We start from the raw sequence: 23,208 nt of genomic DNA, 5'->3' as shown, positions 1-23,208 counted from the left end.
ATATAAATATAAATATAAATATATGTATAGATCATCTATAGATACAGATATAGAGATAGACAGATATAGATATAGATATAGATGTAGATATACTTCTTCAGTACATGAGTGTAATCACAGCTCTTGTGTCCTTGCTGCTTTCCCTTGAGCTATGCTATAGCTATTGGGGTTGCACATGTATCCAGCAGTACTACACATCTGCTCAGTTGTCCCTGCAACATCTGTTCAGGCATTATTCTTCTTGTAGCAGCCACATTCTGAAATCTTCTCTAGCAAAAAAAAAAAAAAAAAGGGAAGGGGAATTCCAAAGAGAAGAGAAAATAGGAACTGATGTTAACGACCATTTCTAGTTGAAGAAATGGCTTCTGTGATTCAGAATTGCCTTTACTTTGTGCTGACATTGAAAAATAAATCAGGTGATCATCAGCTTACTTTTCTGGGATTTGAGATAATTTCTTGTTTTTTACCTGTATTTACATCCACATGCTGCTCCACAAGAGCAAAACCATTGAATAGAGAAAATGGGAAGAAGTGAGAAAAGGGGCAGTTACAAGAAGAATTCAAAATATTTTGAAAGCAACTTTTTTACCCAAAAATTTTTTAAAAAAAAGACAAAAGGGAAAGCCTATTTTAACTGAAGTTTTTGTGGTGTCAAAAAGCATTTTTCCATGTCAGCTTTGATGAAATCTCAACATAATTGTCATTGATTTTCACCTGGCTTGTATCATTCTTCAACAAGCGATTGCATTTTTCACAATTCCTCTGCTCTGTTTTCTGCTGTTGTGGCACACTCCAAGTCAGAGCTTTGCAAGCCTCTAGCTTATCATACCTGCTTATTTCCCATGCGATTGTCTGGGTGATGCTCTCTGGACAATCTTAAGATCTATGATGCGTAGAAGTGGTCTCCCCTCTCCAACACCTCTGCTACAGGGGAGAGTCTTCCCGCATCCCTGCAATAACACACATCTAAAACGAAGAAGCCTGAGGTGACAGGTTTGTGAGGGGACCAATGTGTGTGTGTGTTAGGGAATATACACACATGTTCATAAGTGTTTGTACAAAGGCAGTGAAATAGGGTGAATCTAAGTTGGTAGGAAGTGGGGCAGCAGTGAGAAAGAAATCAGAACTGATGATGAAGAACAGACAGTGGGTATGGGAAATGCACAACATGAACTGCCAGAGAAAGGGATGATGAATTGCAGTGGCCTCAGTTTGCGCTCGACTCACACAACCTGCTAGCCCAGTGGAGTGGGACTGAGGCAGTATTCACAGGATAAACCTCCATGAACTTCCTGAGGCTGTTGTTGGGCTGAATAAAATTCTTGGTAAGGATGCTTTGTCCTCAGAGCGTGTGCAGGACTCTGCAGAACCTTACCTTCTCTATCGACTTGATCCTAGCAGAAGACATGCCGCAACTGCCTAGTGATCTACTTCTGTGGGAGCATGTCTGTATGAGGAGTGGCATAATGGGGTACGTGTGCACCTGCCCTTTCTGTGTGAGCAGGACAGGTATTTTTGCACCGCAGGCTGAGAGTGGCATGGCAGGAAAGAGCATGTGTGCAGGTGGCTTGCCTATCTGTGAGACAACCAGTGTAGCAAGGGTGCTTGAGGGAAGAATGCACCTCCCTGGTGATGTCATGTGGGGTGCAATAGGGAGTACTACAGGACAGCAAAGCATGTGCACTGGGTAACAAGAGGATGCGTGTGACTGTATGAATGAGTTCCTTAGAAGCAGTGGCCACATGTGAGGGCCCACATTGGACAGAAGCTCCTGGAGGAGCAGAGGAGATGCCACTGTTAGCTGGAGATTAAGCACGCTGCAGTGCTCAGGCTTTGTGGTGACATTAATCAACAGATGGAAGATGTTCTTGTATGAAACTTCCCTTGCTTACACCCTCAGATTTAAACCGAATTTAAACCCCTAACAAATCCCAATTCCCCTTTCCTACACCTCACTGAAGACGCCCCCCAGAAAACCCAGCTTGGTATCGCTTAAACGGACCCCATCTCCCTGCTGAATATCAGCCTATCAGAGGGAAAAGATGACAAAGGACATAATTATTTTTAACCCATTCACTTCTGTTTTGCATTGCTGTGGGGGAGGTGAGTACCTCACCTCAATGAACACAGCTGTTCTCAGCTGCCTATGCATCTCCACTTGGCAGTGAGGCTGTTAAATACAGTTTGTGCCTACTTTACCTTCCCCATGCCTCTGCTGTCCTCCTCCTGGCAGGATTCCTGGGCCTGGAAGCAGGCCTCCAGCAATTTCGATGTTTGTCTAATTTGGGAATGGTACTCGTGGCTGGGGAAGTGTCAGCGTGCCTGCCCCATTATGTATTCTGTCAGCTAGTGCATGGCACCTTAACCGAGCCCCTAGCCCTGTACACTTTTAACCATGCTCTTCTTTTGGGCAATGCTGGGAAGAAACTCTCTTCAGTCTCCTCTAAAGAGATTCTGATTCATCCCTTGCCTCAGGGGCTGTTCAGGGTTGCATACAGCAGAAATAGTATTTCTTGGTGACTGAACTCCATATCTTCTCATATTCCAAAGTCTTTTCAGACACCATCATCCTTCTCCCTCATTGGTGTCCATCTTTTGGATATTTGCAGGTATTTTCACACTCTACCCAGCCATAGTTGCTGTTTGACTAATCACTACTAATTCACTTACTGTTTCCACTCACAAGGTCACTGGCTTTGTCCCCACAGTCACGTCTGCACCCTTTCCCTAACACACTGAATGCAAATTACTGATGCTCTTCTCATACTGAGAGGCCTGGACGCGACAAGGATATTTTTGGTGCTGAGCCCTCAACAAAGACATGGCCAACTGCTGACTCCAGTGGGCTAATGTAAATTCTCTCGTCTTCTCCTGCAGCCTCCTGATGAAGAGGAAACTCTTCCTCTACAATTTCAAGAACCTGCGCTGGGCCAAGGGCCGGCGTGAAACCTACCTCTGCTATGTTGTAAAGCGCCGTGACAGTGCCACATCATGCTCCCTGGACTTCGGATACCTGCGCAATAAGGTAGGAGGAACACCTTGGCATATCCATGCGGAGGTGCCTGCATCTCCAGTTCACCTGGGGCAGCAGGGAAAGGAGGGCTGCGACATCAGTGCAGGCACTAGCACACATGCCCACAAGCCTGGACATGGCACTGGTACATACTATTTGGGGGATACATCCTTCAGGTAAACCTGTAATTTATGCTACTCCAAATATGTTACCTGCAAGACATCTGTACTCCCTGTTGCTTTACCAGTCTACCTACTTTTCTGCTTAGCTCCCAACCACTCTTCTACATCTCTACACATCAGTGTGCTCCTGTGCTTTTCTAGCCAGTCTTCCACATATGTACCACTGTGCCTTCTCCCTCCGTGCACTGACCCTAGGACCTACCCACTAAACTTTGTTTCTCCTCCCCTCACACCTCCTTCCTCATCCCTCTTACACCCTTGTCACCAAATGCCTTGCCCCTCTCCCTCTTTCATGAAGATGGGCTGTCACGTGGAGGTGCTCTTCCTGCGCTACATCTCAGCCTGGGACCTGGACCCGGGCCGCTGCTACCGTATCACCTGGTTCACCTCTTGGAGCCCCTGTTATGACTGCGCCCGGCACGTGGCTGACTTCCTGCGCTCCTACCCCAACCTGACCCTCCGCATCTTCACAGCCCGCCTCTACTTCTGTGAGGACCGCAAGGCAGAGCCTGAAGGGCTGAGGCGCCTGCACAAGGCGGGGGCCCAAATTGCCATCATGACCTTCAAAGGTGAGATGTGCAGGCAAGAAAGAGATGATGGATGGCTGTGAGGGTTAGGGAGATGCAGGAGGGTGGGAGAAGCTAGGACAAGGAGCCAGAGAAGATGACAGCGGATTGTGGTGGTTTAGTGATCCTAGGAGAGGTCAGTGTCCTCTCTTGGGCAGTCCTGAGCACTCTGTAACTCCCCTGTGCCTTGCACAGATTACTTCTACTGCTGGAACACATTTGTGGAGAACAGGGAAAAGACTTTCAAAGCCTGGGAAGGGCTGCACGAAAACTCAGTCCATCTGTCCCGGAAACTCCGACGGATACTCCTGGTGAGGGACAATCCTCCTTCTCCTTTCGGTGTCTTTTCCCCTCAGCTTCTTCTTCTCTTCCTCTCTGCTCTTGCTGCTCATCTCTGCCATCTGCCATTTCATTCATTTCTGTGTCTTTACCTTCCATCCCTCATGGCTCTCTTCCTCAACTCTCTTCACATGTCCTTTCTTCATTCTCTTTCCTTTCTTCCATGTTTCATTCCATCTCCTGCCATTCCTTCCTCCTTCTCCATCTTCATAGATTTCTGCTCACTTGACAACTAACCTACCATTTCTATTTTTTCCTACAGCCACTGTATGAAGTAGATGATTTACGAGACGCCTTTAAAACTCTAGGACTTTGAAGTGGAAGTCATCAGCAATCAGAAGACTTCACAAACACTTGTTCTTTGATTTCCAAGTCTCTCCCTTACAACAGATATTTCTCTTCTTTCCTCTTTACATGTCCCTTCCCAGTCCTGTGTCTAGAGATAAGACTATCCTTACTCTTTCATTTCAAAGAAGAATCAGGCTGATCTGCTGAAGACACTTTCCCCAGACTCCCACCTCACCCATTGCTAGCTGACAATAGCCAGGACTGCAGTGGTATTCCTAGAAAGTGATTTGCCGTCCCTCGGTCCCTTCAGAGCTGACTCAGGTGGTCCACTAAATGGAGTTCTGGGTTTAGCCCTGGTCATGTGGGAGCAGACAGCCTGCACCTCACTGGTCTGTACATTTCCTTAAGGCTTTGGGAAGCATGTCTCTTGGCTCTTAGAGCTGTGCTACACTGAGTTACTCCGTGTCCTCCCCAGTGAAGTAGTTTACTTGGCCTTCTGGATGAGTGTAGAAAGTTGATATCCATCACCATTTTAGTGGTGTGTCCTAACAGCAAAGTTGGCCAGTTCTTGGAAACCTTGACTTAGAGTATTGAAGTGAGTCCTGGACAACCCAGGTGGCTTAGCTTGAGAACCTCACTTGAAGCCAGCACGTCTTCTAAGTGGATTGTGTGCAGTCCCAGGCCCTGTAGTGCCTCCTGCCCAGAAAGGAGGGAGCTTCAGTAGTTGTGGGTCCAGAAGACTCACTGGCCAACATTTCCAAGTGCAAGCTGAAATTCTGAGTGTCCAGCAAGACGTTTCCCATGCAGAAATAGGAAGTCCACTCAATTCCTGGTAACTAGGTTGAGAGCCATGGCAGCTCAGTGCTAGTATCAGTCAGTGTGTGGACCTCGCACCCAGCCAGGAAAGAAGCCATGAAGGTACTTCACCTCTGCAATGTTTTTGCAGCATGCATCTACTGGAAAACATACTTCATTTTTACATTGTATTGTACCTCAGTGTTTATTTCTCATTCGTGTAGGTCGAGGCTGTGGCATTTTAGATGCTGTATTGGCATCCACATCAGTTGCCATCTCTTTCCTCACGTACCTCAAGGAGGAGAAACACACCTCTCACTACTGGAGTACTTTTCATCCAGTATGATTTCCTCCTACATCAGACCTGCAAATACTCCCTCCCTAGCCAACTGTCTTCTGCTGGAGGCACCTTAACAGTCCCCCAGTCTTCTGCCTTTTCAGGCCTTTTACTGCCTGTAATATGGCCAGATACGGTTAGTTCGTGACTGGACTGAAAAAAACACCCAGCATGAGCAAATCTATACGGCCTGGAGATAGATACTTTCCACAGGGAGCAGACTCAAAGCATCCTCCTGCCTGGCAATCAACGTGTTTCCACTAGGGGACCCCATTAGCACCTGATCTTGTGGGCAGAGTCTTTACCAAACTGAAGACATGAGTTCATAGTACACGCCCACTCATCACCACCTTCCCAAATTACAGATGGATTCTCCTCTGCAGTCTAACTCCCTGAGGCTTTCCCAAGGCTGTGTCCCACATTCTGGGGGTGCTTTGTCATGTCCTTTGTGATGGCTGTGAGTTTTCTGTTCCATCCTGTTGCTCTTTCTGGGTAAGGCTGGAAGGTCCTGTGTCATCCCTTGAAACACCTCCTCTGGTGTCCTGCTCCCACAGTGCCTCCTCCTGCTAGGAGAAGTCACAGAGTTCTTTGCAAAGCATTAATTTGCAAGCATGGTGTTGTATATTTGTTCAATATCATCAATATTATTTATATAAATAAAAGTCTTACAAATAAGCATCTGGTTTTGCCATTATTTTGGTACCACATGGGTGAGGAAAGTGAAAACAAAGGATTGATATGTCATCTATCCCTTTTGATTTCTGGAGAGACAACTTGGCACTTGTCTTATTAATCTGTCTTTATCCTTTTCACTTCTGACTTTGAAATTGTTGACAGTGTCACCCAGCAAATCAAGGCAGACGAAGTGTTCAGGGAATAGGTTCTTTGGAAATAACTACCAAAAATCTGTGATGTAAATGCTCAAGTTTTTCAGGATTCTTCCTTCATTGATTGCAAACCTATCGTCCCCATTCATGACTCGTAACTGACCAAAGTGGACATAGAAGTGCTGACTCAACATCCTTCACAAAACAAGAAAAGAAGCAGAAACGGAAAAAGGATCTCTGTCTTCTTCTAATTTTGGTGTTGGCCTGTATAACACCATTGTACTTCTCAGTGAAACTGATGGAGAGCTGTTAGAAAAAGTAGCATTTTCCAAGAAAAAAAAAGAAAACACAACAGCTGAGAACTTGGCTTTTGCTTAAATGCTGACCAATGTTGAGGTGAAGATGCTTGTTGAAACATGGGAATTTGTAATGTTATACAATAAAAGAATAAATGCAATGAGTAAACGGAAAGAAAAATGCACGGCATTCAGAATGCATCCTAGGTTGCTTCTTCTGAATATAAAGCAGGTTAAATTCAAAGTGGTTCAGCTAATCCATGTGATTTTGGAATTTCCCTCTCTGCTATAGAGATTCTTTTTAATCACACTTTTTCTGTTCTCAAATACCAATTAATATTATTTGTTATAAAGTATTATTTGAACTGACATCATTAATTAATTCAGTCTCCAATGCATTAGATGTCTCTGCCAAGAATAACTCCCTGGAGGATGACTGTTATTGTATTAACACTACTTTTTCAGCCCAAGGTTTTTTTACTTGCTTCACAGACTGTGTATATAGGGAACATTTCACTACTGGTTGTACACTCCTGAGTAACACTTATGTTTATAGCCTGTCCCTCATGGAGAGAGTGGCTGTGCTGTTCTAGGAGTCTCTTTCCCATCTTCCTGGGAAAAAGTCCCTCAAGGAGACTGTGGCCAATATACCTCAGACCCCATTGCCCAAGCTGTGGGAAACAGAGGTCTTGTGATTTCTGGGAGGCTGTTTCCTCCTGAGGCTGTGGGGAACAGCCAGAGCAGGGGACTATAGTGCTAGCTGAAAATTCCAGTCTCATCGATCTGACACTGCGCTGCTTGCAGAGATGAACAAGACACATGTGCATCCAGGTAACTGTACAGGTGCCACCCTGATCCTTGCTTTCCATGAGCATGCCTGCCCCCTCCTTCTCTTGTTACTTGCACCCCAAGGACTGCAGCCACAATTAATGACAGGACACAAAAGGTTTCCCATCAAATCTGGCACAAACATGAGCTAACGCCAAGCCTGCTTCTATGAATTAATGTGTAATGTTTTCGGTGCTTTTTGCGTTTTCAAGCCATATGTACATCTTCACTAGGCCCAGAAGGCTGCTGAAAACAGTCCTGCCCGTAGGCTGGGGGTAGCTCCTTCATCCTCGCTGAACACCACCTTGTGTGTGTGTGTCTGCATGCAGCCACCTATGTGACCTTTGGGCAATCGAGCCCTTGGGACACAATCCAGACTTAGGATAACTGAAGTGTGCTTTATCACCCCTGGGGCTGGGATACAGCTCTGTGAAAGCTGCAATTCTGCAGCAGAGCAAAGTATGGGATCAGTTTGGAAACAGAGGGGATAGGATAAACGGAGAATGGGATGGTTGTTGGTACTGTGTCAAAATAGGGGATGGCTGACATTCCCTGGTGTATGGGGGTGTCTGGCACTGTTTTTGCAAAGTTGTTGGCCAGGGGGGTGTTGTTCCTCACTGCAAACAGTTCCCGAGAGTCCAGTTCTCGACAACCCCCAGAACATGTCCATTGAAGAGCAGGACACTGACATCATTCCCACAGCTGCAAACAGCATTACGCCAGGTCAGCACACAGCGTCCTTGGACACCACATTGCAATAATAAGAAACAGATTACCATTAAACAATGCAAAGACACACTCCAGGCACTTGCAAATACAAGGGGGATTTTCAAAGCCTGTCTGCCTGCCCCCCTCGCTTGCTTTCCCTCCGTCTCCCACATGCTGGTACTTGGAAACCAGGACAGAAAGAGGTTTCAGGGTCATGGGTTCCAGTCGCCTGCTACTTGCCCTTCAGGGGTTTTAAGCCCAGATGTATTTGTGTCCAGTACTGTCCTCTAGCTCAAGTAGTTTTTTCTTCCCTCCCTGGTGCTGACCCTCCAGTGTTTCTATGAGAAGAAAATTCATTATTTAATCACATATGTATTAAACTCTCAGAGATGGAAATCAGATTTAGTTTGCAGAAGAAACGCGGAGGGGTTTGGCACAGAGAACACCATTTGTTCTGACAATGCCAGCAGTAACAAGCAGAGCCTCTGAAGGGGATGGAGAAAGTGAATTGCTGCAAGAGCAGAGGTCAGAGCAGAAGGGTAGGGGCTGATGTGGCAAGTATATTGGAAGCTGCCTTTGGCTCTTATATCTCTCATGCATTTTTGTGATAGGCAGGTTTCCCTTCAGGCTGCCAAATCCTCAACAGATATAGTTAAAATACCATTGTTGTTGCTGCTGTTTTTGTTGTGATTATTATTAAGCATACCAGCTGAAGGACTGGTGTGGCTTTCAAAGGTGTGAGGCTAATATGGACAGGGGTAATCTTTCTGCTTTCAAGGGTCCTGTCTCCTCAGATGGGTGAGTTCACCCAAGTTCTAGGGCAGGGAAGATGTTGATGTCTTGTGCTATAATCTTGTTATTAAATTACCATTAAGAACTACCCTAATTTACAAGCTGTAACAATGTTTTCTCCAGTCCAGAGGGACAGAAGATGAAAGCAGACCAGCTTTCTTCTGTGGTTACCTCTATAGGCTAGCAGTGTGATAGACCCACCTCTAGGACCTTACACACCAATAGGAGCACAACAAGGGTAGGCAGATGGCAACTTCACTCTGGCAGCTAAAACTGCTGTAAAAAAGTGTCACTGGACTGACTTGGAACTGGCAAGCTTCCAAATGGATGAGAGAAAGTTTGTCCTCCTGCCGTTGGTGGGAGGGGGCTGAGCTTTCCATAAAAAATCATTCACTCTGTGTAATTAAAAAAAATGAGTATGTGCATTTCAGGTGATCCAGGCACTTCTGTACAGCTGAATGGCTTGGTAAGGCCCAGAGTTTACACTTTCGACCCATGACAGGGATGCCAGAAACCTCTGCCTCATTACACCCTGGTGCTCAGCTGTAGCAAGAGACTGTCGCCAGCCAGATGTGACTGGGGGAGGCAAGGGCACCAGCGTGTGACAGCATTCACTTCAGAGCCCAGGCTCCAGTAGAAATATAGCACCATCTCTCATGCTGCCTTGTTCATAATTTCTGCTTTGTCAAGTGTCCTCTTGTTCGCTTAGATATAGTCCTAAACATTACAGGACCATCACCACTGTAAAGTTCTTGCCTAATGGACTAGAACTGCTGCTGAATAAATAATGGGCAGATTTCTTGTTCACCTCTCTGTCTCACTTGTACTGAGGCTGGGCCACAGGACCCTCATTACACGCCAGCTGGAGTTATTACAGCCTCCGTAAAATGCTGTTTCTGCTTTCAACTGTCTCCAGGAAACAACATCTGACACAGGAAGACATGCAGACGGCTGAAGCCTGGGAGCATGTCAGGCAAGTAGTATCTTCTCACTTTAAAACCAGCTAATTACAGGGGAGAACAAACGAAAACATTTGGAGTAAGAGTCAGTCAGCACTGTAACTATACAGAGCTGAAGAGTGACATAAATCAGCAGATCCCTGTGCAGGCATCCACTGCTCACCGACGAACCAGTGGACACTTGCCAATAGTGCTTTGAGATATGGTGATGGAGCAGTAGTAGGCCCAACAACTTCCAGAATGTGTGTCCAAAATTCATCAGGTTGCATACCCATCTCATACTCTTGCTACTGCTGACCAAGTTATTAGTGCCCAAGGCACTTCTCACCTGAAGAGAATCGCACCAACCGCACCACCTGTCTAGTGGGGCAGAAAAATCTAAGAAGAAAATGTAGCCTCATTCATCTCACATCAACTTTTCTCCTAATTTTACTGGGAGGGAATTCTGGCTTAAAGTGTATCCACTCCCAGGCTTCTCATCTTCCTTCATACTTCTCCCCTCCATATGGTCACTAAACCAGAGTTAGAGCACATCGAGGATATTGTCAGTTTTGGTGACCAGGTCCTGGCACTTGTTGGAATGCATCTTCTCATTCTTGATACACACATCCTTCTTGAGCTTGCCAGCTACCAGCCACTTGGCCTTCACTGAGGATTTCAGAATGACCTCTTTGACTTGGCTGTCAAGCTTCTGAATCTCACTTACTTTATCATATAAGGCAGAGTCTTCTGTCTTCAGTTTAGACTGTACAGAGGCTATTTCATTTGTCAGGGCTTAGTGCTCTGTCTCCAAAGACTTTTTGCTCAGGGTGAAGTTGTCCCGTGACTGCTTGTATTTATTCACTGCATCATCGAAGAGACGGTGCAGCCCCAGCGTCTTGTTCACCAGAGTAAGCACTTCTTCTGTGATGCAGCTAAGCTTCCTTTTAGCTTCAGCAGCTGGATCCTTAATGATGAAGAAATCCAGCCTTAAGTCCTACCAGCTATCCGGGCAAAGCTGCGCTGAGCAATGCTGCAGAGACCCATGTTAAATGAAACCAGGGAGCTTGGTGGCATCTCATTTTCTTCCTTTCTCACTGATCACTTTTTCCTCTGTTGTTTTGCTGTATATCCTGACTTCTCTATCGTTTTTCTCCCTTGGCCACCACCCCAACCTCATCCAAGGACCTCTGGCCTGGGGCTAAACAGATGGGTGTTAGCTGAAGTTCAAAGCAAGAAAAGGGTACCTCTTGGTGTATCAGGAATAAACCCTCTGTTGTGCAGTAAAGGCATTGTCCTCTAGTTTGCCCGCAAGAAAATTCTTTCATGGTAATAACCCACTGAGATGGGCCATGGAATTCCAGAAACAAATCCGGAAGACTCACAGCAGGGTCTGTATTCACCTCCAGATGATACTCCACAAAAAAAGCAATTAATATGGAGCAGGTCACCATATTGCTGTTACAGGATTAAGATCAACTTCAGGCTGGTGTATTCATAGAGTCATAGAATGGTTTGGGTTGGAAAAGACTTAAAGATCATCTAGTTTCAACCCACTGCCATGTGCAGAGACACCTTTCACTAGACCAGGTTGTTCAAAGCTCAGTCCAGCCTGACCTGGAATACTTCCAGGGATGAGCCCTCTACAACTTCTCTGGACAACCTGTTCCATTATCTCATCCCCCTCACAGTAAAGAATTTCTTCTCCAGGCTGAACAACTCCAACTCTCTCAGCCTGTCCTCATGGAGGAGGTGCTCCAACCCCTAATCACCTTTGTATTCCATGTCTTTCTTATGCTAGGGGCCTCAGAACTGGACTCGTGAGGTTGGCCTGGGCCCACGTCTCCAGCCTGTCAGGGTCCCTCTGGATGACATCCCTTCCCTCCAGCATGTTGACCGCCACACACAGCTTGGTGTCATCAGCATATTTGCTGAGGGTGCACTCAATCCCACTGCCCATGCCACCGACAAAGACATTAAACAACACTGGTCCCAGTATTACCCTCTGAGGAACAGCACTCCTCACTGGTCTTCAGGTCTTGCAGATTTTCCTAAAACTTAAGGTTTTCATTTTGTGCTGGCCACGGACATTACTCATTGTTCTGTAGCTTTGTGCTGTTGTACTTTCTAAATTCTCATTTGGGACTCAGCTAACTTCTGTAGCAAAATGAAGTTTCAAAGCAAGACACAAATCAAGGTGTTTGAAGATATATATGTTGATTAGGCTCAAATCAAGTTGTCACATTCCAGAGCAGACCAGTAACTTATAAGTTATGTTGCTGAATGCTTATGGACCCTGGTATATCCAACTACATGGCGATCAAGTGATTTGATTTCTTTCTAAGGAAGCAAAGAGTTAACACTAGAATGTCCAGAAAGAAGGCACATGATTTCCAGCCTGAGGTCCTGGACAGGGGAAAGAAAACTTTAACCCTGCTATACATTTAGTTGGTTAGGAGACATTCCCCAGCCAGTTGCAATCAGCTTTATACACTCTCTCAGACAGTAGTGACTGGAGCTGCTTCCTTAGCCTGCAACTTTTCTGACTGGCTTGATTGTCTGCTAAACATCTGGAGACTTTGGCAAGGCCAAAGGATGCTGTAAGCGTTAATCAACTAGAAGAGATAGGTATGGTTCCCACCAGCCCCTGCCTTACTCTTCAAATAATCATGTGTGCCTGCATGTTGCAGATCCCAGCAACAGCACATTCCCCAGTGGGATCACACAATGGGTTTCCTCCTTGGAGGGGTTGGGAATCATAAAACTGGAGCTCGCAACGTGATTCATTCAGGTGGCTTGTTTTATTTCCAAGTGCCGGCTGAAAACTTCTGCAAGGACCAACACACCTTTTTGCTTTCTGCTTGTAGAGATAGCTCAGAGTTTTCAACATCTCCTACCTCACCATTCCATTCAGTGTTTCCAGCTGGGAAAGCAAAGACTTTTTTACTGTGTTGCCCCAGTCTGCAATGAACAGCTAGGATATTATGTCCAGTTCTGCGCCCCTCAGCTCAAGAAAGACAGGGAACTGCTTGAGAGAGTCCAGCGCAGAGCCACAGAGATGATGAAGGGAGTGGAACATCTGCCTTATGAGGAAAGGCTGAAGGAGCTGGGTCTCTTGACCTTAAAGAAGAGGAGGCTGAGGAGTGACCTCATTCATGTTTATAAATATGTCAAGGATGAGTGTCAGGAGGACGGAGCCAGGCTCTTCTCAGTGATGTCCAATGACAGGACAAGGGGCAATGGGTACAAGCTGCAACACAGAAGGTTCCACAAAAATATTAGGAAAAACTTCTTTACTGTGAGGGTGACAGAGCCCTGGTACAGGCTGCCCAGGGAGGTTGTGGAGTCTCCTTCTCTGGAGACTTTCAAACCCGCCTGGATGCTTTCCTGTGTGACCTACTGTAGGTGATCCTGCTCTGGCAAGGGGGTTGAACTAGATGATTTTTTGAGGTCTCTTCTAATCCCTAACATTCTGTGATTCTGTGACTCTGGAGTGTGGAGGATGGAAGGATGTGTGCTCAGGAACTGAACACAAAAAGAGAAGTTTCCACAGAGCTGACATTTTCCCTTGTATTCTGTTGTTTTCAATGGACATAAAAATAGGGATAATGAAAGCTTCAAGTGAAGCAGTATAATCCTTAATTCTTTTATGTTGCAATAAAAGCAGTAAAATAAAATTAATATTACGTAAATACTGTAATAACATGAAGTATTTTCTGAAACATACACACATAGCCAAAAAAAGTGATCTTTATAAGAAATTCTCAAAACCAGAATGCACTGCTCTGATTACTTCTTTGGAAGCTCAGAGTTCAGGGCTGCGAATCGAAAAGACTTCCAGGCACTGGCTTTTCCGGTTTTGTAAATAATGTTATGATGCGCAAAGTGAGCTTGAAAGGATGCTGCTGATGTTTGTTGGTATTCAGCTTTCCAGCAATGGAGGAAGACCCTAGCAGGAAGAAAGAAACAGGAACATTAAAAATTAGACCCCAAAACCTTAAGTTGCCTCTACGACATGATCCAGACTTTGAAAATAGTCCAAGAGATTTCTCTGATCCACCCTCAGCATGTTAGATAATCTCCTTTGGGACGCAACTTTCCAGACAACAGGGTAGCACCTCAGAATTTACTGTGCCATGTAAACCCCTCCTAGAAAGACAGATCACTTAGGAATAGAAGCATTTAAAAGGTGGCAGATTGTCTATCTCAGTCCAGGAGAAATGGAGCTAGATGCTGTGAAAAGGCAGAATTCTGCAGGTTAGAAAGGCCCTCTAGATGTCTCTAGTCCAACAATATATTTGCAGCATGGCTGGCTCCAAAGATAGATCTGGCAGCTCAGAGGAAATTTCTCAGTGTCTCCAGGAATGGAGGTCTGACAGCCTCTCTGGGCACCTGTTCCAGTACCACTGTCAGGGAAGGCTTCTTCCTTCTGTCCACTTGGAATATTCCTTATTGCAGCTTGTGCCTGTTGCCTCATTTTCCTTCTGTGCAGCTTGGAGGAGAGTCTGGCTTTGTCTTTGATGCCTTTATGTAGTGGAAAACTGCAGTTAGATCCCACTTAACCTTCTGTTCAGGCCTGACAAAGCCAGTTCCCTGAGTGTCTCCTTGCAGGGCAGGTACTCCAGCCCCCCGACCACGGCAGTGGTACTCCACCAAACCATCTCCAGTTCCTCAGTGTCTTTCTTACGCCAGGGAAGTCAGAATTTGACACAACAGTATTTCGCTGTAGCACATGCCTGGAACCCACTCCTCTCACTACATCACTGCACAGTTAGTACAATGGGGCTGGTTGTTCACAAGGGCTGAGCCCATAGACCTTCCCATTCCTTCTGTGGAGGGTTGGTAGTTAGTCAGAACTACTGACAATGGGCCCCATTCACCTTCATTTTTGGAGTGGCTTGAGTTCAGCTGAGACAACAAAGCAGTTGAGCAAGTGCTTGACTTTCAGCATGGGTGTCCCAGTGCAAGCTTCCTCACCACCAAGACTCTGCAGTAACCAACAAGGCTGCTAAGAGGCACAGGGAAGGACAAATCATTTCTCACCTGTCTCTTTGAAACCAAGTCCTGAAGGGCTTTGTACTGCTACCCAGGAAGTGTGCTGATTTGGCTGTAGCTTGTTGGTACTCAGAAGCATTTAGCAGACAGCTCTATTCAGCTCCCTGATAAGCATTCCACTATGCATTTGACTGCTCATGAGCTGCTAAATTATTTAATCATTTTAGACATCAGGAGACTCAGGAAGGCTGAAAGTCAAGGGAAATTATATCCTAAAGGGTTACATTGCATTGACTACTTTGTTAGATCATCTGACTAGAAAATGCCACTGATTGTGTATCCTGTCAGCTGAATGTACCATTCAGACAGCCAGAACTAGAAAGGACAGATCCTGACGTATTAAAAGATCTATGTAAAATTTGGGGTGGATGAAACTGAAATGAAGTCTAACGTATAACTTTTCCTCAGTCAGAAATCAAACAAGGCATTTATTTCATGCTAAAACTTTTTGTCCTTCTAGATTTTAAGTTCCTGTCTGTATTATATAGTTCTGTGCATCCCTTTACCTCCTGCTGTCCATTCTGCTTGCCCCCATTCTGCATACAGGGACCAGTTCAAGCAATAACTGGTCATAAAGGGTGGCAGAGCCAGAAAGCTATCTCCAGTCCTGGTCTTCTCTCCTGTTTAGCAGTCCACTTTCTCTTTCTTGTACAGCAGGATATCAGGCTATACAAATAAATTCTGCAGTTGTATGCAAGAAATAGGGAATGCAGAATTTAGCCATATGACACTCTTACATGTAAACTCTGATGCTGAAAGTGAATCCACCCATCTGGCCTTTTGAACTTGCTCCAAACTTAAATAAAATCAGCGGTCCTGTCCAGAGAGGCAAAAAGAGTGTTCTTGAATCATACTTACACAGCAAAAGGAGTTTTGGGGATTAAATAGCTCCAGTAAGCTGCAAGCTAATGATCTTGTAGCTAATCTGTGTAAAGGTTTGAAATACTCTACCCTTTCCTGAGTGAAAAAAAAATAAGAGTATTGCTAAATCTCTTCCTTACTCCTGGCCACAAAGGCACAATACAAAGGCATAGTCATTGACAATCTCTTGCCCACTTCACCCTCTGTTCATGCACCATCAGGCCCATGCTTATTTTTCCTAATATCATTTCTGCTAACTCCACTGCCAGGACCCTCCAAAACTCCTTTTCCTAGGATTTTTGCATTATTTTTCACTCTTTTTTCTTCAGGTGCTTACTAACCCAAAGGATATGATGGAGCTCTGTCCAATTCAGAAAGATGTGTGAAGCGAAGCTCTGGGGCCAATACTCATCTTTTCCGTGCTCATGTACAACAAATGTTTTCCAGCAGTAACTGTAATCTGAGAAGAAAGATATTCGGTCAGTCTTGATGAAAGGCATGCATAGTTCTTTCTTCATAAATACGGCACTTCTTTCACAGTAAGACAAAAGTAAAGGGCAGGAGAAAGATATTCAATTGAGGGTATTCATGCAAGGCACTAACAATGACTTCCAACTACACAGATTAGTTAGTGGAAAGGGGAACTAAAACTCTAAACACAGAGATATATTTTAAAAGGGGAATTGCCAGAGATCACTGTATGGTGGCTTGGGCAACCCCTATCACTGGCAGCATGTCAGAGCATAAAGCCAGAGCACGTAGGCCAAGGGAGAAGGAATCAGTGAGTGGCCGGCAGCTTCTTGGGGAGGGACTGAAAAGGGAAGTGACACACGCAATCAAGGCTGTTCACATACTTTTTGGCAGGCTTGTGCTTGAGCACAGCAGGTTTAGGTCAGACAATACACTTGCTTCAGTTATGAGTCTGTCTAATCAGGGAAAACCTGGAGTGAATATCCCAACATTTAGCGGTTTCATATTGTTCTTAGTACTGATAGGACAGACAGAGCTTCTGTCAGTGCTCTGGTGGTATAATCCTAGAGACAGGTTCCCCAAGATAAGTAACGTCCTTTAAGTTCACATTTGACCTGGTCGCTGCACACTCCAGTATCCTGACAGGATTATGAGATTTGTCACTTCAAATGTACATTTCTTTCTGTGAGCTGCTTGTCTGAACTATTTTTACAGCCAAATATCAACAGGCAAGCAAGATATACATACAAAAAGAGACACATATAAGACACGTCCTCTGTGATGCATCATCTGAAAGTGTCCTTTAGGTATGTCTCCTCATCTCCAGCATCCAAGGGAAACCAATGACTTGCTGCAACTGGCAAGGTGATCTGTATATACATGCCAGGAGGAATGCTCAGGATTTTTCACTGTATATAAAGGGACATGGATGGCTAGAGAAAGACATAACTGTCCTTGTTCAGATTTGGTAAGAGGAAATGACCACACTAGTCCTGCTGCTGTATGGGACTGGGGAAGAAATAAGGCAGAAGAGAGTGGTACTCACTAGTCCTCCCCAATGCCAGTCATCACCACTAGTACAAAGCACAACTGCTGAGAATGCACATAAACCCAGAACTTTGAATCCACACCTAGACAAAGCCAAAGAGTAGTTGGGTTACCTTCAACATTCATGATACGTATCATGACTCCATTGTTTGCCAGATCCCTAAGACCTTGCCGGTTACGGATATCCAGATGCCTGAACAGCCGGGCTGCGTATATTTCCAAGGTCACATTAGGATGTACCCTCAGGAATTCCAGAATTCTTCTGGAGCATCTCCCACAGGGTGTAGTAGATAGGAACCAGGTGATGGAGCAATAAACTGATGGCAGTGCCTTGAAACAATTTTCCAAGAAGTAGACTTCAGCATGTTGGGTAGGATTGTTTGAGCACCAGTTCCTCCAGATGGTACCTCTGCTCCACCTGATTTCGTACAGCAGGTACACCGCATTTGGACGTTGGCCAGGCAAATAATTTATTTTGAAGTGCTCTGGCTGTATCTTCCACCTGTGACAAAAGTACCAGCAGCACCATGATCCCGGAACTTCAATGATGTTTGCTGCCATTGTGTATTTCCCGCTCTCAACGTCAGCCAAGTCTCACACTCTTAGCTTTTCCCATCACAAATAAGCAGCTTGAAGAAAGTTGCGATCTAATTATCTACATTTGGAATTTGATGAAGGCTCAGTAATTATTCACCTAGAGCGGCCCTGGTGAAGCACTCACTGCACCTCCTTGAGAGATTTTGGGAGGGTAATCAATCCCATCACCACTCTGAGATAAGCACTGGCCAAAGCAGAGAGACAACTAGAGAGATTAAGGAAAAGGACAGTATGAAGAAAACAAAGCACAAGACATATCTCTGGAAATTCCCATGGGGCCCAGGCAGCATACAGTGACAGAACGGTATCTCTTACCCTTGGTTCTTCCTTCTGGGTTTAGGACCTATGTAGAAAAGTTTTATGAGTCATTCCAGATAGTAGATCAGAAAACGAAATTTCTTCTACACCTCCTGTAGGTCCCTTTCAGTCTATACACTCTCTGACAAATCTCTTTTATCTACAAGGACTAGTAGGTAATCCCTGCACAGCAGGATAGCCACTCTGGTTTGCAGAAGTGCTGGATTTCTACCTGAGTGCTAAAGTTGATGGTTGTTTAAACTACGCTGTACATGAACCCTTGCTCACTTTCATACATTAGAGTTGATTCAAGTTTAACCTTACTGATTTCACCAGTACTGCATCTGCTTTTCTCTTACCTATAGAAGAGCAGAATCAAATCTCCCTCCAAACCAAATCTACTAGGCAAAACTCGAGTTCTTTTCCTGTTGGAACTCATAATGTTAATCTAGATCAAAACATTTTCAAAGCCAATAGTTCTTTCGTTTCTTAGTATGAAACTATTTCAAAAGCCGAAAAGATATCGGTGCCAAGGAAAAATATCAGTGCAGAAAGAAAGGTCATTTCTAACAAGTTCACAAACCTGCCTGACTGCATACATTTTTTCTCTCCTGATGACAAAGAAGTTTTACTTTATGCCTCGTTCACCCCTTCCCAGCTGAGGGACTAGATGAAAACAATTGCAAGTGATAAAGGCTAGTTATTTCTTTTGTAAAAGTCCGTCCATAGCAAACTTAAGGATCTTCATTTTATTGAAGAAAATAATGAATTTACTTAGGAATAAGATACTAAAGGCAATTTTCCATAGCTTTTAGCTCTTTAAGATGAAGATAGATGAAATGTACACAGTGAAATTACATTTTTTTAGGAATAAAATAGTTTTCCACATCAACAGAAACCTCGACCACTTTTTGCACAGTCTTATTGCACTAATTCTTGGAGGGACATTCTCAAGTTGTTTATTCCATTGAAAAAATTGAATTCTTCCTGCCCAATGCCACATCAGGGTTAACAAAATGATACTAATGTTTTGAAGCTGGACCTAAGACTCAAGATACCATAATGCATTTAAAGAGAAAAACCACACAAATCCACAAGTCTCTCTGATGTATCTTCATGTGCCAATACACATAGTCATCTGCATTCACCAGTTCCTTAGATACAATTATTGTAAATATCTACACTGAATATGGAGAAATAGACCTGCTTTTCACACACTTGTACTCACCTTTACTGGTGATGGCAGCCATGGATATTTCTTGATGTGTCTGTCATCTGTGGGAGGAGGAACGTCTTACACTGATTTTTAAGTTTCTATTCCCGAAGACAACTTTTGTGTCGCTGATGTTACACAGCTGACTGTTTCCTCATGGTGACTGGCTCTTATGCAAATACGTTGCCCTGCTAGGTGAAACCGAAAGCAAATTCCTGCAGCAAAATAGGGTGAGTCACATTCAGAAGTGGATCTGCAAGTGTAGAAGTTTGCCTACCATAAGATGGAATTAACAGAGGAGCTTTTTTTTTTTTTTCAATGCAGAATGGGAATTATATCTTTTTATTACCACTAGCCCCAGAATAGAAAAGCAACTCTTCTCTAGTCACCCCAATGCCCTAAAAGAGAAAGAGCATCTACATAAATGGCATCCTGTCACATAGCTGTGGCATGGCAGATAACTTCTCTTGAACCCAGGTTATCTCCAGAACCCAGTAGAGAGAAGGAAACAGAGGACATCATCTGCAAAACCTTGTGATTATATGGGTCAAGTGGTGATGGTTACTACCATTCTCCTTCACGGGACCATTCTATGAAGTTCCAAGGACCACTCGTACACCCTTGAACCTGGGTCCTCACATAAACAAGGAAGACCCTCAATGGGTGAGGACACTTTTATAGCTGTGGTCAGCAACCAGGCAGACACCCTCAGGCTAACTCCACCATCCAGGAAAGCTATGGCAGTGAACAGCTTATTTGGGGAGGACACCCAGATATTTATGAAACTTCAAAACTGAGAAAAGCTCTATACCTAGATGGGTACCCTGAGAGCAAGACCTGAGCCAACCTGCAGGAGCTACTGATCACAACAGATCAGTTCCATGACGTAAAAAGAATAAGATTTTTCCAGTATCCTGGGAAATCTAGAATTCCAGTGAGTTACAGACAGGATAGGTGACCAAAAAGTGTATTCCATGCCACATACATCATACTCAGTATAAAGCTGAGGGACCACCAGGGTTAAGCTCTTTTCTTCAAAGGCCAATGTCTGAGGAGGACTCTGTCCATTCTTCTGCCTTTGATCCTGATTCTGAGTTCCTGACACCAGCTCCTGTATCCAGCTCCCCTCTGCTGCTGAGCCTGGGGCTTCCCCGGTGCCACCTGCCCTGCAGCATCAGTGGGGATTGCTATTGGGGAGGGAGAGGGGTAGTCAAGTTTGATATCAGATCTGTGTATATTTGTGCATACATATATATATTTGTACATATATCATTATTCCCTTAACAGTACTATTAATGTTTTATTAAAGCTGGTTTAGTTTTCTTTTCCAATCCGTTAAGTCTCTCTGCTTCATTCCCTTTCCCTTCCAGTTTGGGGAGGGGTATGTGTTAGAGTGCATCTTTCAGCATTCAGTAGCTGGCCCAGCCCTAATGCTCAACAACAACTCTGATCCATAAGCACACCTACCCACGGCTTTTTTATCCCTGAAGGTTACTCAGCATCATCATAGTTCACTGAGACTCTTGTTCAATTTCCATATATAGAAACTGAAACATAAATGATTAAGATAACTGGTGACACCCTGCTGTTACTGGGTGAGCTTTAGATTTTGACTCCGAACAATAAAGTGGAATGACAGCCAGCCACAAGGGCGTGTGGGCAGAGCCCTGACCCAGGCGAAGTGAAGAATAGGTGGTTAGTGGGAGGGACTTACCTGTGTTCTTACTTTAATATTAATTTTTCTTAGCTAAACAAAACATCCCAATACCTTTGTAATATAATGCTCCACATTTACGGGGGAGGCTACAGAAATCAGAGAAGGGGATCAAATATATTTCATGAGGAGTCAGTGTGAAGAAAGAAAAGCTGCAAGTGAATGTATCTGTATTTTGTCTATGATTTTCTACTCTAATCAATCCTTCTACAGTCATGTCAAATCACAGAAGTTCTATATATTTATTTTTCTGATTTTGCCTCATTTCTACCTCTTTGTTTCAATGCATGTGCTGTGCCAAAGCACTTGGCAGAACAATAAGTACCCCAAACCTGGTGGACATCAATGTCCATATTCCTTTGGAGAGGCTGTCTGGCATACAGTCATCACACAGCTGGCAGGTTTAAATAGTGAGGGGAACAACAAAGCCAGGTGGACTTCACTTGAGAGAAGGAAATGATTCATCTGTTCCTTTCCTATCAGTCATACTGGAGAGCATCTCTAGGAACTTTCAGCACTGAGCTTTTCTTTTCCAAATACTCACAGATTGCTCAATGGGAACCATATATTTAAACTCTTCCCAAAACTCACCTGTGAGCTGTAGATCCTATGGAAGGTTAAAAACTCCATCAGAAGCAGAAAATAGCTGCCAGAAGCAGGCATTACAATCACTGGGCACCATGAAGGATGGAGTTAATTTTCTTCATTTCAGCCAGTATAGTGGTGTGGTTTAGCCTGGTGACCAAAACATCGATAACACACCAAATGTTTACATATTGCTCCCGCATGGGGTGGGGAGCAAGCAGCTGTGTGGTGCTTAGCTGCCTGCCAGGGTTAACTCACCTCACCATCTTACAACCACCCATATTTGGGTATTCACAGGTAAACTGCTAAAGGGATTTAGTAAGAAGACTTCAGAAGGCTCCGGAGATACGGAGTTGCTCCGCCAGGTTTGTCACAATTCAGGCCTTTTTTACTGTGTAAATAGCCTCTCTACCACAACTAACACTGCTTCTCCTGTCACTGGCACAGAACTGTGAGATAGGAACCTGTGTGTTTAAGCAGCAGAAAGTACTTTACAATATTCCTCATAGCAGAGGCAGAACAATCTTCAGGGACCATCTATCAGTAGTCTTGATACCTTTGAACTTGGACATCGTGGAATGTAGTGCAGGTCCAGGGCACACATGGTACAGCTGTGAGATAACCCTTCAAGGGAAGAGATTTATGAAACGCAGCTGAAGCAGTGGATACCAGCTGCTTTTTCCCAGGCGGAAGCTGTGCTGCTTAGGCCAGTCAGTAGTACAATGAGGAGCCACATCTGCCTCAGTGATGATTACAGATTTTCTTCATTGCATTTAAGTATATCTTAAGAGAACTGAGGGATTAAAAAGTGGATATGGGGCTAAGCAGTGTTTGTGAGCAGCAGATGGCAGAAGTGGAAAACAAATGAGATGGAAATCCAGATGTAGCAGGGAACTGTGAGGCTGGAAGGGCACACCTTATATCCAAAAACCGAGCTGACCTGTCATGGTTCACTCAGATGAGTACATTTAGTGGGGTCAACTATAAACACTCATCAGATTCAGCTATGAAAGTGGCCTGAAAATCATCTCCACTCACCAGCCTCCAGCTGCCACATCCTCCACAAGACCTTCTCAGGAGGTCCAGCAGGGCGCCTTCCCTGGCCAGTTCACTCACCAGCTGCGTGAGGAAGTTATCCTTCACACATTCCAGGAACCTCCTGGATTGTTCCCTCTCTGCTGTGTTGTATTTCCAGCAGATACTTGGGAAGTTGAAATCCCCTACAAGAACAATGGCAAGTGACGCTGAGATTTCTCCCAAGTGCTTATAGAACGCTTCATCCACCTCACTGCTCTGGTTGGGAGATCTGTAGCAGACTCCCACAGCAATATCAGCTTTATTGGCCTTGCCCCTTAACCTAATCCAGACACTTTCGAACCCATCATCACTATACTGAAGTTCTGAGCATTCGTAACAGTTCCTAACCTACAGGGCAAGCCCACTGCCTCTCCTTCCCTGT

General features: G+C 44.6%; 2 protein-coding genes across 2 annotated transcripts; one reads left to right on the top strand and one right to left on the bottom strand.

Annotated features, from left to right (window-relative positions):
• Positions 1 to 2,880: 2,880 nt before the first annotated feature.
• AICDA (activation-induced cytidine deaminase) lies at positions 2,881 to 4,478 on the top strand. The gene is made up of 4 exons (XM_009869548.1): positions 2,881 to 3,025; positions 3,494 to 3,764; positions 3,957 to 4,072; positions 4,363 to 4,478. The coding sequence occupies exons 1-4, from the start codon at positions 2,885 to 2,887 to the stop codon at positions 4,414 to 4,416; spliced, it is 582 nt and encodes a 193-aa protein (XP_009867850.1). The 5' UTR covers positions 2,881 to 2,884; the 3' UTR covers positions 4,417 to 4,478.
• A 12,862-nt stretch (positions 4,479 to 17,340) lies between these two features.
• APOBEC1 (apolipoprotein B mRNA editing enzyme, catalytic polypeptide 1) lies at positions 17,341 to 17,904 on the bottom strand. Its single transcript, XM_009869549.1, has one exon. It carries the CDS (start codon positions 17,902 to 17,904, stop codon positions 17,341 to 17,343), a length of 564 nt encoding a protein of 187 aa, XP_009867851.1.
• Positions 17,905 to 23,208: the final 5,304 nt, after the last annotated feature.

The sequence above is a fragment of the Apaloderma vittatum genome, unplaced genomic scaffold (genome assembly GCF_000703405.1).
Source record: "Apaloderma vittatum isolate BGI_N311 unplaced genomic scaffold, ASM70340v1 scaffold10025, whole genome shotgun sequence".
NCBI lineage: Eukaryota > Metazoa > Chordata > Aves > Trogoniformes > Trogonidae > Apaloderma > Apaloderma vittatum.
The sequence above is the reverse complement of the archived record's forward strand: the minus strand, read 5'-3'. Positions and strand labels throughout refer to the sequence as shown.